The sequence below is a fragment of the Dama dama genome, chromosome 4 (assembly GCF_033118175.1).
Source record: "Dama dama isolate Ldn47 chromosome 4, ASM3311817v1, whole genome shotgun sequence".
Classification (NCBI taxonomy): Eukaryota; Metazoa; Chordata; class Mammalia; order Artiodactyla; family Cervidae; genus Dama; species Dama dama.
The window spans coordinates 63,307,455-63,326,556 of NC_083684.1; the positions used below are offsets into that span (position 1 = coordinate 63,307,455).

Genomic DNA, 19,102 nt, shown 5'->3' on the forward strand with positions numbered 1-19,102 from the left:
AATGTGATTTATATGGTTTACAAAATGGAGGCTAATTTAGTAAACATGGATGGACATTCGTTATATTAATATGACTTTTCCAGAAAGAGTTTTCTATACTTACATCAGCTAGAAGAGAAGATGTCCTTACTTCAAGCCTGCCAGATAATATGCATGATTTCTCTATGTTGCTGTTATAAAAATAGCTTCAATTTTCATGAACTATCCTTGTTTTATGCTTAAAAAGCAAGTGACATAATTATTGAAAACTTAGAGCAAACTTCTGTCTTACTTTGAATTATTGAACACTTACATCATGGTGACCACAGAGGTGTTTGACATCAGTGACAAATACATCCATTCAGAGGTTTAGTGTGTATATAACACGACTGTGTTCTAAATCTTATAAATTGGAGAATAAATGCAAATGATTCCCACTTAATATAGAAGGGCTTCTCATACTATTGGGCAACAACCATCAAAAACATAAGTTCATACATACAGTAGAAACAAATCACAGCATGTAGTAATTTGAGAGTTGAATTACATTCGTTTTGGTTCCTTAATAATCTCAAATAACGTTAACATAAACAAGGATACATTAATAATAATTATACCTCTGCAAATATCCACCCCCTCATCTTGTGATCCATACTAACATATCAATTTTGTATGTGTTTTACTTAAGTAATACTTGCTACAGTATTTCTGCTGAGAGTAATTCAACAAAAGTGGTACAAATGACATGCTTTCTAGTATGAATTCTCTGGTATTGAGTTACTTTTGATGTTTGATTAAGCAGTTTCCTACATTTTTTAAATTTTATTCATGTATCGTTCCAAAGAAAACACTCGTTTTTTCAAAATTGTATATTTAGGACCAAATTTTTTATCACTGGTTCATTTCTAGGGTTTCTCTGCAGTATGAATTCTCTGACTGTGAGTGAGGTGATGACTGTGAGGAAATCCTTTGCCACATTCCTTACATTTCTAACATTTCTCTGTAGTATGAACTCTCTGATGTCGAGAAAGACTTGAACTCTGGGAAAAGGCTTTGCCACATGCTGTACATTTATAAGGTCTCTCCCCAGTATGGATTCGCTGATGTTTATTTAAAGCTGAACTCTGCTTAAAAGCCTTGCCACACGCTGTACATTTATAAGGTCTCTCCCCAGTATGGATTCGCTGATGTTGAGTTAGAAGTGAAAAATTGATAAAGGCTTTGCCACATTCTGTACATTTATAAGGTGTCTCCCCAGTATGGATTCGCTGATGCTGAGTAAGAACTGAAAAATTGATAAAGGCTTTGTCACATTCTGTACATTTAAAAGGTCTCTCCCCAGTATGGATTCGCTGATGTTCAGTTAAACCTGAACTTTGCTTAAAAGCCTTGTCACATGCTGTACATTTATAAGGTCTCTCCCCAGTATGGATTCGCTGATGTTGAGTTAAAGTTGAACTCTGCTTAAAAGCCTTGCCACATGCTGTACATTTATAAGGTCTCTCCCCAGTATGGATTCGCTGATGTTGAGTTAAAGTTGAAATCTCCTTAAAAGCCATGCCACACGCTGTACATTTATAAGGTCTCTCCCCAGTATGGATTCGCTGATGTTGAGTAAGAAAATAATAACGGATAAAAGCTTTGCCACATTCTATACATTTATAAGGTCTTTCCCCGGTATGGATTCGCTGATGTTGAGTTAAAGTTGAACTCTGCTTAAAAGCCTTGCCACATGCTGTACATTCATAAGGTCTCTCCCCAGTGTGGATTCGCTGATGTCGAGTAAGAAAGTAATAACGGATAAAGACTTTGCCACATGCTGTACATTTATAAGGTCTCTCCCCAGTATGGATTCGCTGATGTTCAGTTAAATCTGAACGCTGCTTAAATGCCTTGCCACATGCTGAACATTTATAAGGTCTCTCCCCAGTATGGATTCTCTGATGTCGAGTTAAAGTTGAAATCTGATTAAAAGCCTTGCCACATGCTGTACACTTATAAGGTCTCTCCCCAGTATGGATTCGTTCATGTCGAGTAAGAAATGAATAATTGATAAAGGCTTTGCCACAGTGTGTACATTTATAAGGTCTCTCCCCAGTATGGATTCGCTGATGCTGAATTAACGTTGAACTCTGCTTAAAAGCCTTGCCACATGCTGTACATTTATAAGGTCTCTCCCCAGTATGGATTTGCTGATGTTCAGTTAAAGCTGAACTTTGCTTAAAAGCATTGCCACATGATGCACATTTATAAGATCTCTCCCTAGTATGAATTTGCTGATGCTGAGTAACACATGAAGAGCAGATAAAGACTTTGTCACATTCTGTACATTTGTATGGTTTCTCCCCAGCATGGATTCCCAGATTTTCACTTAAATATGAACTCTGATTAAAGGCTTTGCCACATGCTGTACATTTGAAATGCTTCCCTCCTGTATGAACTTTCCTATGTCTACTTCGACTTGGTGAGTTACTAAAGACTTTTTCACATGTATTACACTTGCAATGTTTCTGCTTACTCTGAATTATCTGCTGTTGAATAAGTTTTGAAGACTGGTTAACAACTTTACCATATTCATAACAATTATAGGTCTTCTCTCCAATATCCATACACTTGTAAGTTTTAATAGTAAGATCTGAGCTTTGATAAGATATATTCCTACATTTCTGATGTTTAGAATTGTTGTCTGAAAATTGATGTCCCCGTTGTTTCACGAGATATGAGTCTTGGTCAACATTATGCCCAGTTTCATTGCATGAAGAGCTTCTCATTCCATCATGTACACTCTTGTAATTATTGGGGGTAGAGCTCCTGCTTAAGGCATTCCTCATTTTGTTACACTTGGAAAGTTGTTCCACACTAATTATACCTCCATATGTATTGAACAATGATGGTTGAATAAGGTCTCTCCCATTATTATCATCATTACAGATTGTGGAACAAGGAGAAAATAGTTGTTGGTTGAAGAACAAGAAACCCTTGTTTAAAGACCCCTCAAATTGATTGTATTGGGAATTTTCACCCTCATCTTTAAGTTTCTGGTTTCCAGACATAGTTGAATGTATATTTAATAGACACCTATGCTCAGAGTATAGGTTTGAATGAGTATTTGCAGTAGAGACTAGATGACTTTCCAGATTATCCACATTTCCCTTCAGAGAACATATATGTTTCAACAGACGATGTGGACCTTTGCTGACAAATATACACTTAACTGCAGATGTTGATGAGTGAAATTGGTCATCTGAAATTGGTTTTTCCTTATTTGATTTACATCCTTGATTTCTTTTGGTGGTAATAGTTACTTTAAGGGAAACTGAACCAACTTGGTTGTGTCCATCATAACATGCTCTCCGCTCTTTATATGCCCTCATAGATTCGCAGTCTTTGGTTAAATGTAAATTTCTAAGTTGAAAGCTTTCATATATTCCTAGGTTTGCTGTTGGGAGTAAATCTTCTAAGCCTGGCTTTTGGGTCCTCAAACCCTGGGTGTCGTGAGAAGACACAGCTGAAAGATACCAAATAATGTTATTCTACTTACTATTGTTGGGGAATAGAGTTTACAATTTACATAAAATTGGCATACACTTGGCTAGATTAAGCCTAAAACCGAGATAGAAGGAGTCAGGCAGAGGATTCAGAAGATGTGGAGTTCATCTCTCTCCACAAAAGCATCAAGAATACATCTTGAAGTGGAAAAATTCTCACAGAGCCCTGAGGAACACGGGCAGAGGAACTTGGACACCTGAAAGGACAAGAAAGATTCCTGCTGAGCCAGGTAGGACAAGAGAGTGATGGAGGAAAGGGAAGAGGAAAAGCAGCAGGATGGGACCCACAAAACCCTGGGGGGATCTGAAGAGAGGAGAGGTCTCCACATCCAGGGAAGCCCCTCACTGGGGGGAGCTCAGTTGGGACACAAGGGGAGACTCGTTCTCTGTGGGAAGAGAACACGGCAACCAGCGTGCAGGACAGAGTGAGACCTGTAAGCAGGGTACGGATCCCTGCCCTGCCCACCCAGCCTGAGAGGGTGTCCTTCGCTGCAGACAAAGGCTGGTTGCTGGAACGTGGGGTCCGGAGAGCAGAACCAGGCAGACGACTGTGGTTGGCCGTGAGGAGACATCCTGAGGGGACGGGAGGGAGGGAGGAGCTCTGCAAATGGGATGCTTGTGGAGGAAGCCTGAACCGCCAGAGAAGCAGAGCGGTGCTGTTGAGTGATGCCCGAAGGGAAGAATCTCCTTTCAGCCTCTCTGCCCCTTTGCCTGTTCCTGATTCTCCAGGCACGAGGCATGGCTCCCACTTAGGTGGGTGATCTCACGACCCCCACAGCTGCTTCCTCCTCCCCAGCCTCCTCCCCACCAGGGTAGACTCATGGGCTCCAGGGGCACCTTCAGAGCACACGCCTGTGGGTGGTCCCAATGTACAGGTCGTGCTGAAACCACAGCTGAGCCCCAAGGCCCTGCCACTAAGCCAGAAAAGCTGAGATCTCTCCTTGCATCTGTACAAACCACGGTGTTACACCCCACAACTGGCTTGGTAAACTCAGCCCCAACAGAACATCTGGATGGAAATGAGTCTCTGGCAGTCAAGACCAGTCTGGCTTTAGCAACTGTAGACGTTGTAGGCCCACACATGTGGCATTTGGGCCAGGTCACAGTCTACATTGCCCCCAAAGCACCGCAGCGGGTCCAGCTCCACAATGAATGTACACCTGGGATATGACTACAGTGGATCTCTGATGGTGACCTGGTGAAAACAACATCTGAGAGACAACAGGGTCAAGTGCCAGCATACCCATGGTTCAGATGGGGCCAAGATCAAAGCCAACACAGGGTTACACGAGAGCTCACACAGCACATGAAAGATGACACGCAGAACACTCTCTGAGGAGAATATCCCCAGAGTAGCAACACTCAGAGATCCAGGCAGGCTCTGGTCAGAATAGTAACAATCAACCCCCTCTCAAGGGCATAAGGGCACAAGTCTCTGGACTGGCTTACCCACCACGGGGCAGACACCAGAGAAAGAGGAATTAGAATCTGCACCCTGCAGAACAGAGACCACAAACACAGAACATTGGACAAGATGAGATGACAAAGGAGTATGGTGCAGAGAAGTCAAGATAGAAACCTACAGGAACAATGAAGCGAGGAGCAGTTGAGCAGTGTAATGAGTAAATCCTGGGATGTTTCACAACAAATAAGATAGATTTAATAAGGTAAGAGTTCTTAACAAATCAAATGAGAAGCGAGACTTGAAAAATATGGTGAGAACACAGGGAACTCTACTCAGTGCTCTGTGGTGACCTAGATGGGAAGGAAATCTCCTCAAGAAGGGAAATGTGTATATGTACCTCTTATTCTTTCTGTATAGCAAACCTCACATAACATTGTAAAATAGCATTATTGGAACAGAAAAATTTCTTCTTAAAGATTTCTCTATATAATCTATAAGCTTAATAGTGAAGAACAATCAGAAAAAAGCACTGTGGGAAATGTTCTAAACTCCCACGTCAATAATTTCTTTAAAAACTCTGTAAGTTAAATAAATATATTAAAGCATTTTAGCATTAATGAATTGGGATAAACATACTTAACACATTTAATGTTAGTTCATATAAAAAGAGAGAAGCTGTAACATAAAATTCAGATTTGCATTTTCTCATTTTAGTGAGGTGTCTTATGTGAAGAAGGAATTCATAGGGCCTGGACTCCATCTCAGACCTGTCTGTGCTGGTCGTGCTCGGCCACCTCTCCAGTGGACTCTGAACTCTCTGCTTAGTGCCTGTGGGAACGACAATGGAAGGATAAGACCCCCTCCGGGCAGGGGAACCTTGAAGATCATATCCAGGTTACTCATCACCTAAGAGAAAACAGACACTAATCACACCTGCCTCCAGACACTATCTATCAGAATGTAAGCACAGGCTTATCGGTTATTAACTGGTTGGAATGTAACCGTGGGCTTATTGATTATTAACTGTTTGAACATATAACACGTGAATGATGGGGTCATTGTGATTGTATTTACCCTTCCTTTGTAAGCATCAAGGGATTGGGGTGGTGGGTTTCAACACGTACACATGGGGTATAAAAGATTTTCACAAATGCTGGTCGGGGCCCTTGGCTAAGAGGAGACTCTGCCTTGGGCCCGCCGGTGTAATAAACTGCACTCCACTATCTGCATTGTCCTTCTGAGTGAGTTTGTTTCCCTGAAAGCGTGGCTATAACATTTGGTGCATTGGCCAGGAGGCTTCTCACTTTGAGGAGACAGGTCTCATTTGAGGCCACCCCGAGGCTTTGTAGCTTGAATCTCCTGGAGGGGGGAAGGCGCCTCGCCCCTCTGGAAGGATCCTGCTTTTCAACACCCGGACCTTTCACATCAGCAGGTAGTGGACTGCAGCAGGGGAAGTGAGAGCTCAGGTGAGGAGGAACCCACCCGGCAGGGTGGAAGAGGGGGCCTGATCACCCCTCTGGGAAGGACTAGAAGGAGCAGGGACCCACAGGAGCCTGGAATAGGCAGGCAGCGATTGCTTGGTACACAGGTTGACGAGCGTGCTAGGGTTTAGGAAGGAAATTTGTGATGGTCATTTAGGAGGTGTGTCCACGCTGTCTCGGGGAAAATTATTACCAAGTGATCGCCAGGGGATTTTTAGGATAGGAAACTGGTCCTTGTATGCTGGCATTCTGCCCTCCCCCAGGAGGTGTCCTGTCTGCTGTTGAATTCTTGACCCCCTCTGAATTGTTAGGCTAGAAGGAGGGGGATACAGAAGTGAGTATGAATTGGCTTTTCCGGAGATGGCCTGGGTCATGGGATATTTAACCCATCTGTGTTTTCATCCGCACCTGATCAAGCCCACCAAGGCAGAATGGACTTTAAGGGAGAAACAGTCTTGGACCATGTGATGTTCTGGTTCAGCTATGCTGACCGGCAGGGGAAGACACACCAATCCCCCTTCTCCCTCTGGGGTCTGGCAGGTAAGGCTCTTCTCACCCCAATTAGGAAGGAGGCAGAATGGCAATTTAAGTGTCACTGAGTGGAAATATGAGAAGTACATAGGGTACTGAGAACTTCGTAGACAGAACGAAAAGGAAAAGTACAAGAAGGTCTGAGAAGGTAAGCAAGATGGGGGGAAGTGAATCTAAGGCAACTGTATTGGAGTGACAATTTTAAAGAAGGGTTTAGGAGGAGACTATGGGGTGAAGATGAAGCCTAACGGCCTCCACATACTCTGTGAGGTCAAATGGACCCCTATGGGAGCAGGATGGCCACCAGAGAACACCGTGAACTTAAAAATAGTGGAAGCAATCTACACAGTAGTCACAGGAGAACCAGGACACCTGGATCAATATCCATCTATTGACTCATGGCTAGGGTTAGCTTGAGACCCTCCTACTTGGACAAGATTCTGTATCCAGAAGGGAAAGGGAATAATGTGAAGGGCACAACAATTGACTGATGATAAAAAAGGAAATTCTACAGGATTTGGACGGGGATGACCTGACCCCTCCCCGATGCTGGATAATGAAACGCCTGCCTCCCAGTGCTTCACCAGGACCGGAGGCTGCCTGAATGCCCGATCCAGGGCCAGGTGAAGTTTCTGCAACAGCCGCTGCTCCTCCGCCAGCTTTCCCGGAGTTCGTAGAGCCGCCGTTTGGGCAGGCTCCGATCCCGGTGACAGAAGCCTCTGGCCAACACTTCCAGGATCCGGCTCCAACCCAACCGCCCAAGCTATACCAGCCTCTCCCGGTGAGTACTGACAAGAGGGGGAGGGAGACGCTGGAATTAAGCAGAGACTGCGCTCTGCCAGAGAGCTGGAGGGAACGAAATAGAACAGACAAGAGACTTATAGTGCAAGCTTCTGCTCTGGGAAAGTCTGTCTCGGGCCCTCCAGAAAACCTCATCTGCCCCAGGGACAGGACAGTCCTTCAGCCGGTCCCAAGGGATGCCCTGGGCCCGTTACAGCCAAACCAGTGTGCCCGGTGCCGAGCTTTTGGCCACTGGAAGAATGAATGCCCTAAGGCAAGGAAGGAAGAGGAAGCTCCCGCAGTTGTGGGGCTTGCTAACCTGGAAATTAACTAGGGCTGCCAGGGCTCAGAGATATCAGGTCCCTGAGAGCCCATGGTGACCTGAAAAGTGGGGGACAAAAACACTGACTTCATGGTGGATACAGGAGCAGACTGTCGGTAGTAACAAAACCTGTGGCACCTCTGTCCAAAAAGACTACCGCTGTTACTGGGGTATCGGGAGAAGAGATGAGTAAACCGTTTTGCCAGCCCAGATAATGTCAGATGGGGGGCGGGGGGGGGGGGGGGGGGGGGTGGGCAGCAAGTGATTCATGAATTCCTCTACATTCCTGAGTGCCGAGTACCCCTGTTGGGAAGAGACTTCCTCTCCAAACTGGAAGCACAAGTGAATTTCTCCCCTGAGGAGAGGCCCACTTTCTGGACAGACTCTATGACTTATTTGCCCTCTCTCTCAATACCAACCCAAGATGAGTGGAGGTTGCATGAACCTCTGAAGGCAGAACCGGGTGGGCCAGAAGAGCATGAGGGAGCTAACTCAATTATTCCCTGAGGTCTGGGTGGAAGACAACCCCCCCGGCCCCCAGGCTGGCTAAACATCACGCCCCAGTGATAATGGAACTCAAACCAGGCACCATCCCGGTTAGAGAGCGCCAGTACCCGCTAAGGATGGAGGCCTGAACCGGCATATTGCCCCACATCAATAGATTGAAACAAGCAGGCATTCTAGTAGAGTGCCAGTTGGCTTGGAATACGCCAATCCTGCCAGTCAAAAGGGAAGGAGGACAGGACTATAGGCCTGTACATGATCTCAGGCTAGTCAACCAGGCTACTGTGACTTTACACCCCACTGTTCCAAACCCTTATACCTTACTTAGCCTCCTCCCACCGAGGTCTAAACTTTACACTTGCCTAGATCTCAAGGATGCCTTCTTCTGCATATGCCTCGCCCCAGCGTCACAGCCCATCTTTGCCTTTGAATGGGAAGATCCAGTCGGGAGCACCAAACAACAGCTCATCTGGACTCCCCCACAAGGGGTTAAAAACTTCCCAGCCATCTTTCGGGAAGCCTTGGCTTCTGACCTGGACTCATTCCATCCGGAAGAGTATGGATGTTGGCTCCTACAATACAGGGATGACCTGCTGCTGGCTGCGGAGACCGAGGAAAAATGCTGGAAAGGGACAAAAGCACTGCTCCAGCTGTTGATGGAAGCAGGTTACCCGGTGTCAAAGAAGGCACAGATCTACAAAGAGGAGGTAAGGTATCTGGGGTTTGTTTTAAAGAAGGGCTCAAGGTTCCAGACCCTAATTTGGTCCTATATACTGATGGCACTAGCCTGATAAAACAAGGACAATGGCTGTCAGGTTAGCCAAAGCGGAAGGGGCCATCAAGACTGAAAAGGGATGGTGGGATTTGCCAAGTGGCAAATTATTGGTACTGGAGGAGCTGACACACAGTCTGGTAAGCCAGACACACCAAGCGATCCACCTAGGCCATGCTGCCTGCTCACAGGTGAATGCTGCCTCTCCGGGATTCAGACAAAATCCTCCGGGTATTCAGCTGAAAGGCACACTGCCCCTTGAACACCTGGGAGTGAACTTCACTAAAATGAAACCTCACCGACACTACCATTATCTGCTGGTCATGGTATGTACGTTCCCGAGATGGACAAAAGCTTTTCCTACCTGGACTGAAAGAACATCAGAAGTAGCCCGGTGCCTGCTTAGAGAAATGGTTCCCAGATTTGGATTTCCTACCAGCATTGGATCAGGCAATGGCCCGGCCTTTATAGCTGATTTAGTACAACAAGTAAGCAAAATTTTAAACATCAAGTGGAAACTGCACACTGCATATAGGCCCAGAGTTCTGAGATGGTGGAATGAGCCAACCGGACACTTAGACGCTCCAAGTGGATCAGAGGGACTAACTGCTCCTGGGTGGACTTGCTTCCGACGGCTCTGCTCAGTCTCAGGATGACCCCACAGTCCCAAGGCTATTCTCCATATGAAATTGTGTATGGGAGGCCTCCTCCCATAATAAAACAGGTGTCAACAAATTTGCTTCAGGTAAGGGGGGATAGGATTTCACAGCAGATGGAACTGGGTAAGCTAATAAATTGGGTAACTAAGTTTGTACAAGAAAGGGTGCCGTTCCCCCTTGGGGAACAGATTCATGAGTTTACACTTGGTGACCAAGTATGGGTCAAAGATTGGAAACATGATTTGCTAGCCCCTTGGTGAAAGGGCCCTTATGTTATTCTAACTACCCCTACTGAAGTTAAAGTTGCACGCATTGTCCCTTGATCCATCATACGAGGGTGAAGAGAGCATATCACGCAGACCCAGGAAACGCTGAGTGGACTGCACAGAGGGACCCCACTGACCCTCGAGAGACTAAGACCATCCTTAAGAAGAAGGAAAAGAAGATCCCGGATGAGCCCCTTCAGGATGAAGCCGCACAATCAACTCCTGCTGCTTGGCCTCATCAAGGTGATTTTGAATTTAACTTCTGTCTCAACTCAGGACAATGTTTACACCTCATGGGCACATTCCTAAACGGACTTCCAGAACACCTACAACTTCTGGGTATGTAGGACTATGCCTCTGTCTGTGAAGGATGGACTTCCTTGGTGGGTGTCACCGCGCCGCCAGGCAGATTTTAAACCACTCTGCTCTTTTCTGGGATGACAAAGAGACTTTCCTCTCTCTTGTCAATCATAACCTCTCCTTGCTCTCTTGGTGTAAGAGCTACAGTCAGTTGACTTGGGTCATGGGGTTACATTTGATAAAAATGCCAGTGTAGCAAAAGCCTAGCCTACAACAAGCCCCAGTAAATCCACCTTATTTACATGCTAGGTGGACAAGATCTGTTGCAATGGTATGAGTATATTGCTGCCTTTTTCATACCCTCTGTAGGGACAACAATTATATTATGATTAAAGTAGAGGCCTTGACTAATTTCACAAACAGGCCCTCCTAGATAGAACAGAAGCCATCGAAGCCTTAAATGAAGAGCAAATCTAAATGAGAAAAGCAGTAATTCATAATAAAATGGCTTTGGACAAACTCACAGCTGCTCATGGAGGGACCTGTGCTATAATTAAGGTTGAATGTTGTGTACACATTCCTGACTTATCTGACAATGTATCGACTACTTTAGATGTCATGAAAAACCAGGTAAAAGCAATGTCAAATGAGAACATTCCTTTCTGGACTTCGGTCCTATCTTGGGTGACGAGCGATTGGTGGAAAACTATATTTACCACTGTTATAGTTGCTTTGATATGTCATTCTCCCTAATTGGCAGCTGGAGAGCCAGGGTGCAATATATCCCTATGAATGATGCTCATAATATGAGTTAAAAGCATCAAGAGGGGGGAAATGAAGAAGGAATTCATAGGGCCTGGACTCCATCTCAGGCCTGTCTGTGCTGATCGTGCTCGGCCACCTCTCCAGTGGACTCTGAACTCTCTGCTTAGTGCCTGTGGGAACGACAATGGAAGGATAAGACCCCCTCCGGACAGGGGAACCTTGAAGATCATATCCAAGTTCCTCATCACCTAAGAGAAAACAGACACTAATCACACCTGCCTCCGGACACTATCTATCAGAATGTAAGCACAGGCTTATCGGTTATTAACTGGTTGGAATGTAACCGTGGGCTTATTGATTATTAACTGTTTGAACATATAACACGTGAATGATGGGGTCATTGTGATTGTATTTACCCTTCCTTTGTAAGCATCAAGGGATTGGGGTGGTGAGTTTGGACACGTACACATGGGGTATAAAAGATCTTCACAAATGCTGGTCGGGGCCCTTGGCTAAGAGGAGACTCTGCCTTGGGCCCGCCGGTGTAATAAACTGCACTCCACTATCTGCATTGTCCTTCTGAGTGAGTTTGTTTCCCTGAAAGCGTGGCTATAACAATGCAGTGAAGAAAGAATTTGATTATGAAATTTCTTTCTTTTTTTTTTTTCGGTCTCAGTGCGTTCCCAGAACACGCTCCATCACCTAGTTCCCAGAACTCAGATTGAGCCGTGGTCACGTCATCATCAACCAGGGCTCGCAGAGCGGCAGGGGCCACCCTAACCACACCCAAACCTTAGCCTATCTGCCTCCCCCTAACCTCCCAGCCCCCGAGTCCCTGGCCCCATTTCGCCTGACATGTTTTCATAATCCCGTCAGGCTCCGGGCTGGCAGCGCCGCCAGTCACGGGGCCCAATCATATAAGGAAAATACTGCGGCCTCATCCGGGGCTGCATCGTGGACCTGGGGGTGCCCTGTCCCCTACGCCACTCGCTAAACCCAGACCTGCAAACCTCCCGGCCCTGCTTCACGCACCCGGACCTCCCGGGCGAGTCCAGACGCCTCGGCCTCCCCCCCCCCCACCCCCCGCCCCGGGCTGTTCTGATTATGAAATTTCTAAGGTCATATGTGTAGTTTCCAGTGCACTGGAAATTATATGGTAGAAAACAAAAAACATCTGTCCACAGTATTCTTACACGTTTGGCAGTTTTTTCACAGTTCCACCCACACACTTCTGACTAGAGACAGAATCAGCACTTTTAAAAGGGCTTAATATAGTTACTCAGAAATATGCACAGATTTTCTAAAACCTCCCCAAAATGGACGAGTTATCAGGTCATGCATGTTGCTCCAGGCCAAGACAAATATTTTGGTTCTAACTGCGAATGTGAAAATTAATCACTGGAGAAAAAATACACAAATGATAAAAAGAATCAGGAATGGGTCAGGAGATGACTCTCTATGACTGTGACAGAAATAAACCTAGGCTAATCCAAAATCGTCTCCACTGAAGCAGATCTTCTCAAACCACACGACAAAGTCTGATTTCCTCCACAATGCTTCTCCCTCTCACCTGACTTATCTGCTTCATTCATAGACACATACCTGGATATACGGCTGTCTCCATTCTCCTTACATCCCAGGGATCCTTCATTTGCTCCAGAAACATGACCAGGTCCGGCTTAGAGACCACAAGACCTGTTCATCAGAAAAAGGAATATGTGTTTTCTGAGATATTCATCAATTTCCAATCCAATATGTGTTCAGGTGAGAGAGAAGTCAAGGTAGAAAGTTAAAATAGCATTAAAAAAAATGATTTCACCAAATACCTTATTGGAAGCATCTTTAAAAGACAAATGCATCAAAATCAGATTCTGATATTATGCTCAAGTACTACTAAGGCAAAAGCAGGTAGTGGAATTCTGGTTTTAAGAGGAGAGTGGCACTATTTTATAACACAGAACTTACAGAATTATCATGAACCTAGAATGAAGAATATGCATGTCAAGAAGCAACAGTTAGAATCATACATGGAACAGCTGACTGGTGGCAGATTGGGAAAGGAGTACATCAAGGCTGTACATGGCCACCCTGCTAGTTTAATTTCTATGCAGAGTACATCATGCGAAATGCTGTGCTGGATGAATCACAACCTGGAATCAAGATTACCAGGAGAGATATCAACCTCAGATATACAGATGATATCATTCTAATGTCAGAAATTGAAGAGGAACTAAAAAGGCTCTTGATGGGGGTGAAAGAGGAGAGTGAAAAAGCTGGCTTAAAACTCAACATTCAGAAAACTAAGATCATGGCATCCAGTCTCATCACTTCATGGCAAATAGACAGGGGAAAAGTGGAAACAGTGACAGCTTTAGTTTTGGTAGGTGGGGTGGGCTTCAAAATTACTGCAGATGGTGACTGCAGCCATGAAATTAAAAGATGCTTGCCCTTTGGAAGAAAAGCTATGACAAAGACAGCATATTAAAAAGCAGAGACATCACTTTGCCAACAAAGGTCAAAGCTATGGATTTTTCAACAGTCGTGTATGGATGTGATATTTGGAACATGAAGAGCCAATTCATTGGAAAAGACCCTGATGCTGGGAAAGAGTGAGGGCAGGAGAAGGGAGTGGTAGTAGATGAGATGGTTGAAGAGCAGTATTGACTCAGTGGATATGAATGTGAGCAATCTCTGGGAGTTAAAGAAGGCTAGGGAAGCCTGGCTTGCTGCAGTCCACGGGATCGCAAAGAGTTGGACATGACTTAGCGACTGAACAACAAGGAGGCAGGTTACATCAAGAAAGAAGGTTACCTTCCCCTGGAAAGTAGGGATCTTAACCTCTACTGGACAAAGCAGAAAATTCCAGGAGACATTCTAAAATGAATGAACCAAAACCCTGAGGATACATAAGGGATTCTGGAAGCAAGTGATCCTCACCCAAGCAGGCCAGATTCCCGTAGTTCTCTAACATTACGTCCCTGTACAGTTCCCGCTGACCGAGGTCCAGGCATTCCCACTCCTCTTGCGTGAAATCTATGGTCACATCCTGGAATGTCGGCAGCCCCTGAAATATAAAGGACATGAGCCACGTGGACCTGGGAAGACTTCCTAATGTGACCCAAGATGAAACCAGCAAGAGAAATGGTTTTGATTTAGGAGAATGTCTGGTGTTACACAAGAATATAATTTTTATACTGCTCTATTTTCCACAGTATTTATAACCCCAGGAAAAGCGAATGAGACATGATCCACAGACCACTATAGAAACTATTCTGATCTGGAAGAGAAATTATAAAACAATCACATCAACACTGACCTATCTATTTTTCAGAGTTGTACTCGTGTGACACAGGATAAACTGTCTATCAATGAAATCATGTTAGTCACTCAGTCATGTCTGATTCTTTCCGACCCCATGGACTGTAGCATGCCAGGCTTCTCTGTCCATGGGATTTTTCAGGCAAGAATACTGGAGTGAGTTGCCATTTCCTTCTCCAGAGGAATCTTCCCCACCAAGGGATCGGGCCCGGGTCTCCCACATTGCAGGCAGATTCTTCACCATCTGAGCCACCAGGGAAGCCCCCTATCAAGGAACCAGGAAATATTTTTAAAAAGCATGATGCTCTGATCTAAGAGTTCTGGAGTGGGGCCAATGTGCGGCATTTTTAACAAGCTTACTTTAACTAGTAAAGTTGAAAATTCTGATACATGAATGACCGTTCTGTATAGCAAAGAGGTAGACCACTAAGGTAAGAATTTATACTTAACTTTGAATTTTAAGTGTTTTACAAAATTGACAGGTCAGATAGGATAGTACCCATAGCAGCAATAATCCTTTGAAGTATTTAGTATATACTATATGTCTTTCTAAAAGTTTTTACAGGGTCTTGAATGCATCACATAAATAATAGAAAATCAACAACATTGATGTTCCACCGTTTTGCAAATATTTTGACAAACATTCATTAAATGACAGATCTTGAATTTGCTTCAGTTTATGTGAACTAAAATTTACCTAGTAAAACACAAATACACAGAGACAACACTAAAGAAAGTGTATAGGAGTTTTTATAGGGTCTTCCCTGGTAGTCTGAGCTCCCAAACCAGGAGGCTGGTTTCAGTCCCTTGTTAGAGAACTAGATCCCACACGCCACAGCTAAAGTGTGCCTGCTGCAACAAAGTCTCCCACATGGCTCCAAGATTCTGCAGGCTACGACCAAGACACAACTCAGCCAAACATAAATACATGTATTTTTTCTTTTAAAGAACTTTATATAACTGGGGAGAATATAAAAACAAGAAAAAAAAATATTTTAACATTTTCCTGCAATTGACATATATTACAATGAGACTCTATACTTACTAAGAGTATTAAGGAAAAGCTAACATTCACAAAACTAAGATCACGGCATCCAGTCCCATCACTTCATGGCAAATAGATGGGGAAAGAGTGGAAACAGTGGCTGACTTTCTTTTTGGGGGCTCCAAAATCACTGCAGATGCTGACTGCAGCCACGAAATAAAAAGACGCTTACTCATTGGAAGGAAAGTTATGACTAACCTACAGAGCACATTAAAAAGCAGAAACATTACTCTGTCCACAAAGGTCCGTCTAGGCAAGGTTATGGTTTTTCCAGTAGTCATGTACGGATGTGAGAGTTGGACTATAAAGAAAGCTGAGCACATTAGAATTGATGCTTTTGAACTGTGGTGTTGGAGAAGACTCTTAAGAGTCCCTTGGACTGCAAGGAGATGCAATCAGTCCATCCTCAAGGAAATCAGTCTGGATGTTAACTGGAAGGACTGATGTTCAAGCTGAAACGCCAATATTTTGGCCATCTGATGTGAAAAACTGACTCATTTGAAAAGACCCTGATGCTGGGAAAGATTGAAGGCAGGAGGAGAAGGGGACGACAGAGGATGAGATGGTTAGATGGCATCACTGACTCAATGGACGTGAGTTTGGGTAAACTCCAGGAGTTGGTGATGGACAGGGAGACCTTGAGTGCTGGGGTTCATGGGGACCCAATGAGTCAGACAAGAATGAGCGACTGAACTGAACTCATTCATGTCCAGTTCAGTTCAGCTGAGTTCATTCATATTCATGGCAATAAAATCGATATTCATGTCAATAAAATCAGTTCATGTTCAGTTCAGTTCAGTCATTCATATTCATATCAATAAAATCGAGATTATTTGTAATGGGTTAAAATATATACATCTACTTGTGGATGATATTCTTTGTATATTTTAAATACACTAGGGTGCAAACATATACAATGGTATAAGATAAATTAGAGCTCTTGGTTCTGAAACTTTAATTTCTTGAAAAACTGGATCATTTTGTTGAGCTGTATCTTAGAAATTCAACACAGGTGAAAACAGATGAGCACCAATAGGATTGTTACAAATATTCTGTAAAAAAATGTAAAAATATGAGTAAGAAGACTATGTCTGTGATATGAGCGTGGAGTGTACTGGAAACATCACACTTGGGCTTGAGTGATGAAAACTCCCACTCCAAAAACCCAATATCTATCATCAACACAGTGAGTATTCATTCTCTAAAGCAAAGAGAAACCAAGAAGATGTAGAGTTTCTCCATTAAGTGTGAGGATTTTCACCTGATCCTCATTCCATGTTTCCACAGCCTTGTTTAAAGACAGAGGGGGGAAAAAAAATGAACTTTATAGCCTGATAATCTCAGAGAAATCACCAGAGCCAGTGGACATCATCTGTCATGGTGTAAATGGATCACACGGAAGATGTTCTATCAGAACCTGGGCATTTCAGAAAAATAAGGAAATTATAACTTGAACCCAACATAAAAAATATCACTTTTATGCAAAATTCATTTCATATATACTTCCTCTGTTTTGTATCCTAACAGTGTTGTCACGCGAGTGTATATTCCTTGGTTCTTTGTCTCATCACAACAAAAATTTGGAGTGACGGACATGAAAGCCCCTTGGCGGGTCACAGCTCTCAGAGGACAGATCCTGTTATAGCTCTTAAATAAATCAGTGTTACAGCTCTATTTATTTAGATAATAGCCAGATAATCCATCTTGTAGTTGTGAGGACATGTCGATCCCAAGACACAAGAGAAGATCGCCCCAGCGCGGGAGAGAGAGAGAGAGAGAGAAGAAGGAAGAGGGCTTTGGCTCCTCTTTTTATCTCTTTCTCTGCCCCTGGGCCTGTCTTATGTAAATCGGGCCTAGGCAGGCGCATTGTTTGTTTTACCTGAGGTTCTCACTCCAGTCCCAGGACCTTCCTTTTTCTATTTTCGCGGGCTTTCCCTTCCAGGTCTTTTAGCCACCGCCATTTTGGACTCTTTTTCCCTATTCTAACTACTTAACAATGAGTTTAACTAGTAAGTCTTAGCATTACACAGGACAGTATCTCCTAGTTTTCTTTTTATTTCTGAGCATTTTCTGAAAAATTCTGGATCACTGAGTTTATTCAACGTATAAGGGCATTTTATAACTCCTAAAGAGCTGAAATTGCATCCCCATGTAAACTCATCATGGCATTTCCCCTAGTTCCCTAAGATCCCAACACCGAACCACTTCCCAATGGGAATCTCGGATACCAGTGCCTCTCCGTGTTTCTCTCTCACAAAGGGAATATATTCACCCGTTGAAAGTCGCTAATTCATAAGTTGAGAATTCATCATGCTCCGTAGAAAGCCAGGATACAGACAAGGGAGACAAGATTCTGGGACTCAAGGAATAAGTAGTCTAAATAGCCAGGCTTCACTATGATAAGAAGAAAAGAAAAAATAAAGAAGTTGATAACAAACACCCAGGCAGAAAAGTTAGAAGCAGAGACCTAAAGGTTTGCAGGTTCTCAGTCCAGGCATTTCAGGAAGAAAAGCAGACACAGCCCCAGACCCGGGACAGGACACATACCTGAGAAGCTGCCATTTCCTCCTCTTCTTCCTCCTGCTCTGCGTCTTCTCTGGGGATGTTACATCCCAAACTCACATCTGCATCTTGAGAAAATACCTTCAAAGGCATCCATGCAGCTGTTTAACCTGCAACTGCTGCAGGGAAAGAGAAGAAGTTTTCCTGTTTCCCTCACCCTTTTCTGAGCTCCTTCTTGACTTTCTGTGTTCCCAATCTGTAGTGGGGAATCAAGACTAACCTGATAATGCTAATCACATCCTGGTGCTCTACACTATTTGCAGATCGTCTGGGCTAGTTCTTCTCCTTCCTTTTCGAGTTACAGAGAACAGTTCACGAAAGACAGTGGACCCTCCTTCTGTACTACCGGACCCACCCTAGGAGGGTTGTGAAAGAAATGTAAGAGGAAGACCCGCATTCAGAGTCCTGAGGGGAAACCTCACACCTGAGACCTCAGGAAGGGAGGGTTTAGGGAGGGAACTTCTAAAAACAAAGAAGGTCAACCTGATTCCCTGGGGAGGGGCTCTTTCTAGGAAGGGTGTGGTGATCCACAGCCTGCCTGTACCCTTGGGGGCTGGGAGGGGAGAGGTGAGTGTTTGGTGGGAATCACTGGGGGTCTTGGGTTCCTGCCAGGCTTTACTTGCTGAATTCTTCCCTGTCCTTAGTTTTGTTCACCCCCCTCTGCAGCCTGGGGACACAGGTTTTCACAAAATGATTTGCTTTGTGACCTCCTCTCTGCAGGCGTGGCGCCTCCAACTTCAGAGACCAGGAGCCTGGATGCATTTCCATCCTCGCTTTCTTGGAGAAGAAACCAGGGGCAGCAGGAGGCCTGGCGAGCTGCAGTCCAGGGCGACTGAGCACCTGAACTGAACTGAACTGAGCAGGA

At 44.4% G+C, this 19,102-nt stretch overlaps 1 protein-coding gene and 2 non-coding genes across 3 annotated transcripts; all 3 read right to left on the reverse strand.

Annotated features, from left to right (window-relative positions):
• Positions 1-884: 884 nt before the first annotated feature.
• LOC133055147 (zinc finger protein 501-like) lies at positions 885-18,330 on the reverse strand. Its single transcript, XM_061140599.1, is given in 4 exon segments — positions 885-2,171; positions 12,925-13,007; positions 14,250-14,376; positions 18,223-18,330. Coding segments are annotated over 4 exon segments (1,605 nt in total).
• On the reverse strand, positions 11,980-12,062 carry LOC133055324 (small Cajal body-specific RNA 18). The gene has a single exon (XR_009692613.1). It is a non-coding gene; the product is annotated as a small Cajal body-specific RNA 18 (non-coding RNA).
• LOC133055335 (small Cajal body-specific RNA 17) lies at positions 12,138-12,279 on the reverse strand. Its single transcript, XR_009692624.1, has one exon. It is a non-coding gene; the product is annotated as a small Cajal body-specific RNA 17 (non-coding RNA).
• Positions 18,331-19,102: the final 772 nt, after the last annotated feature.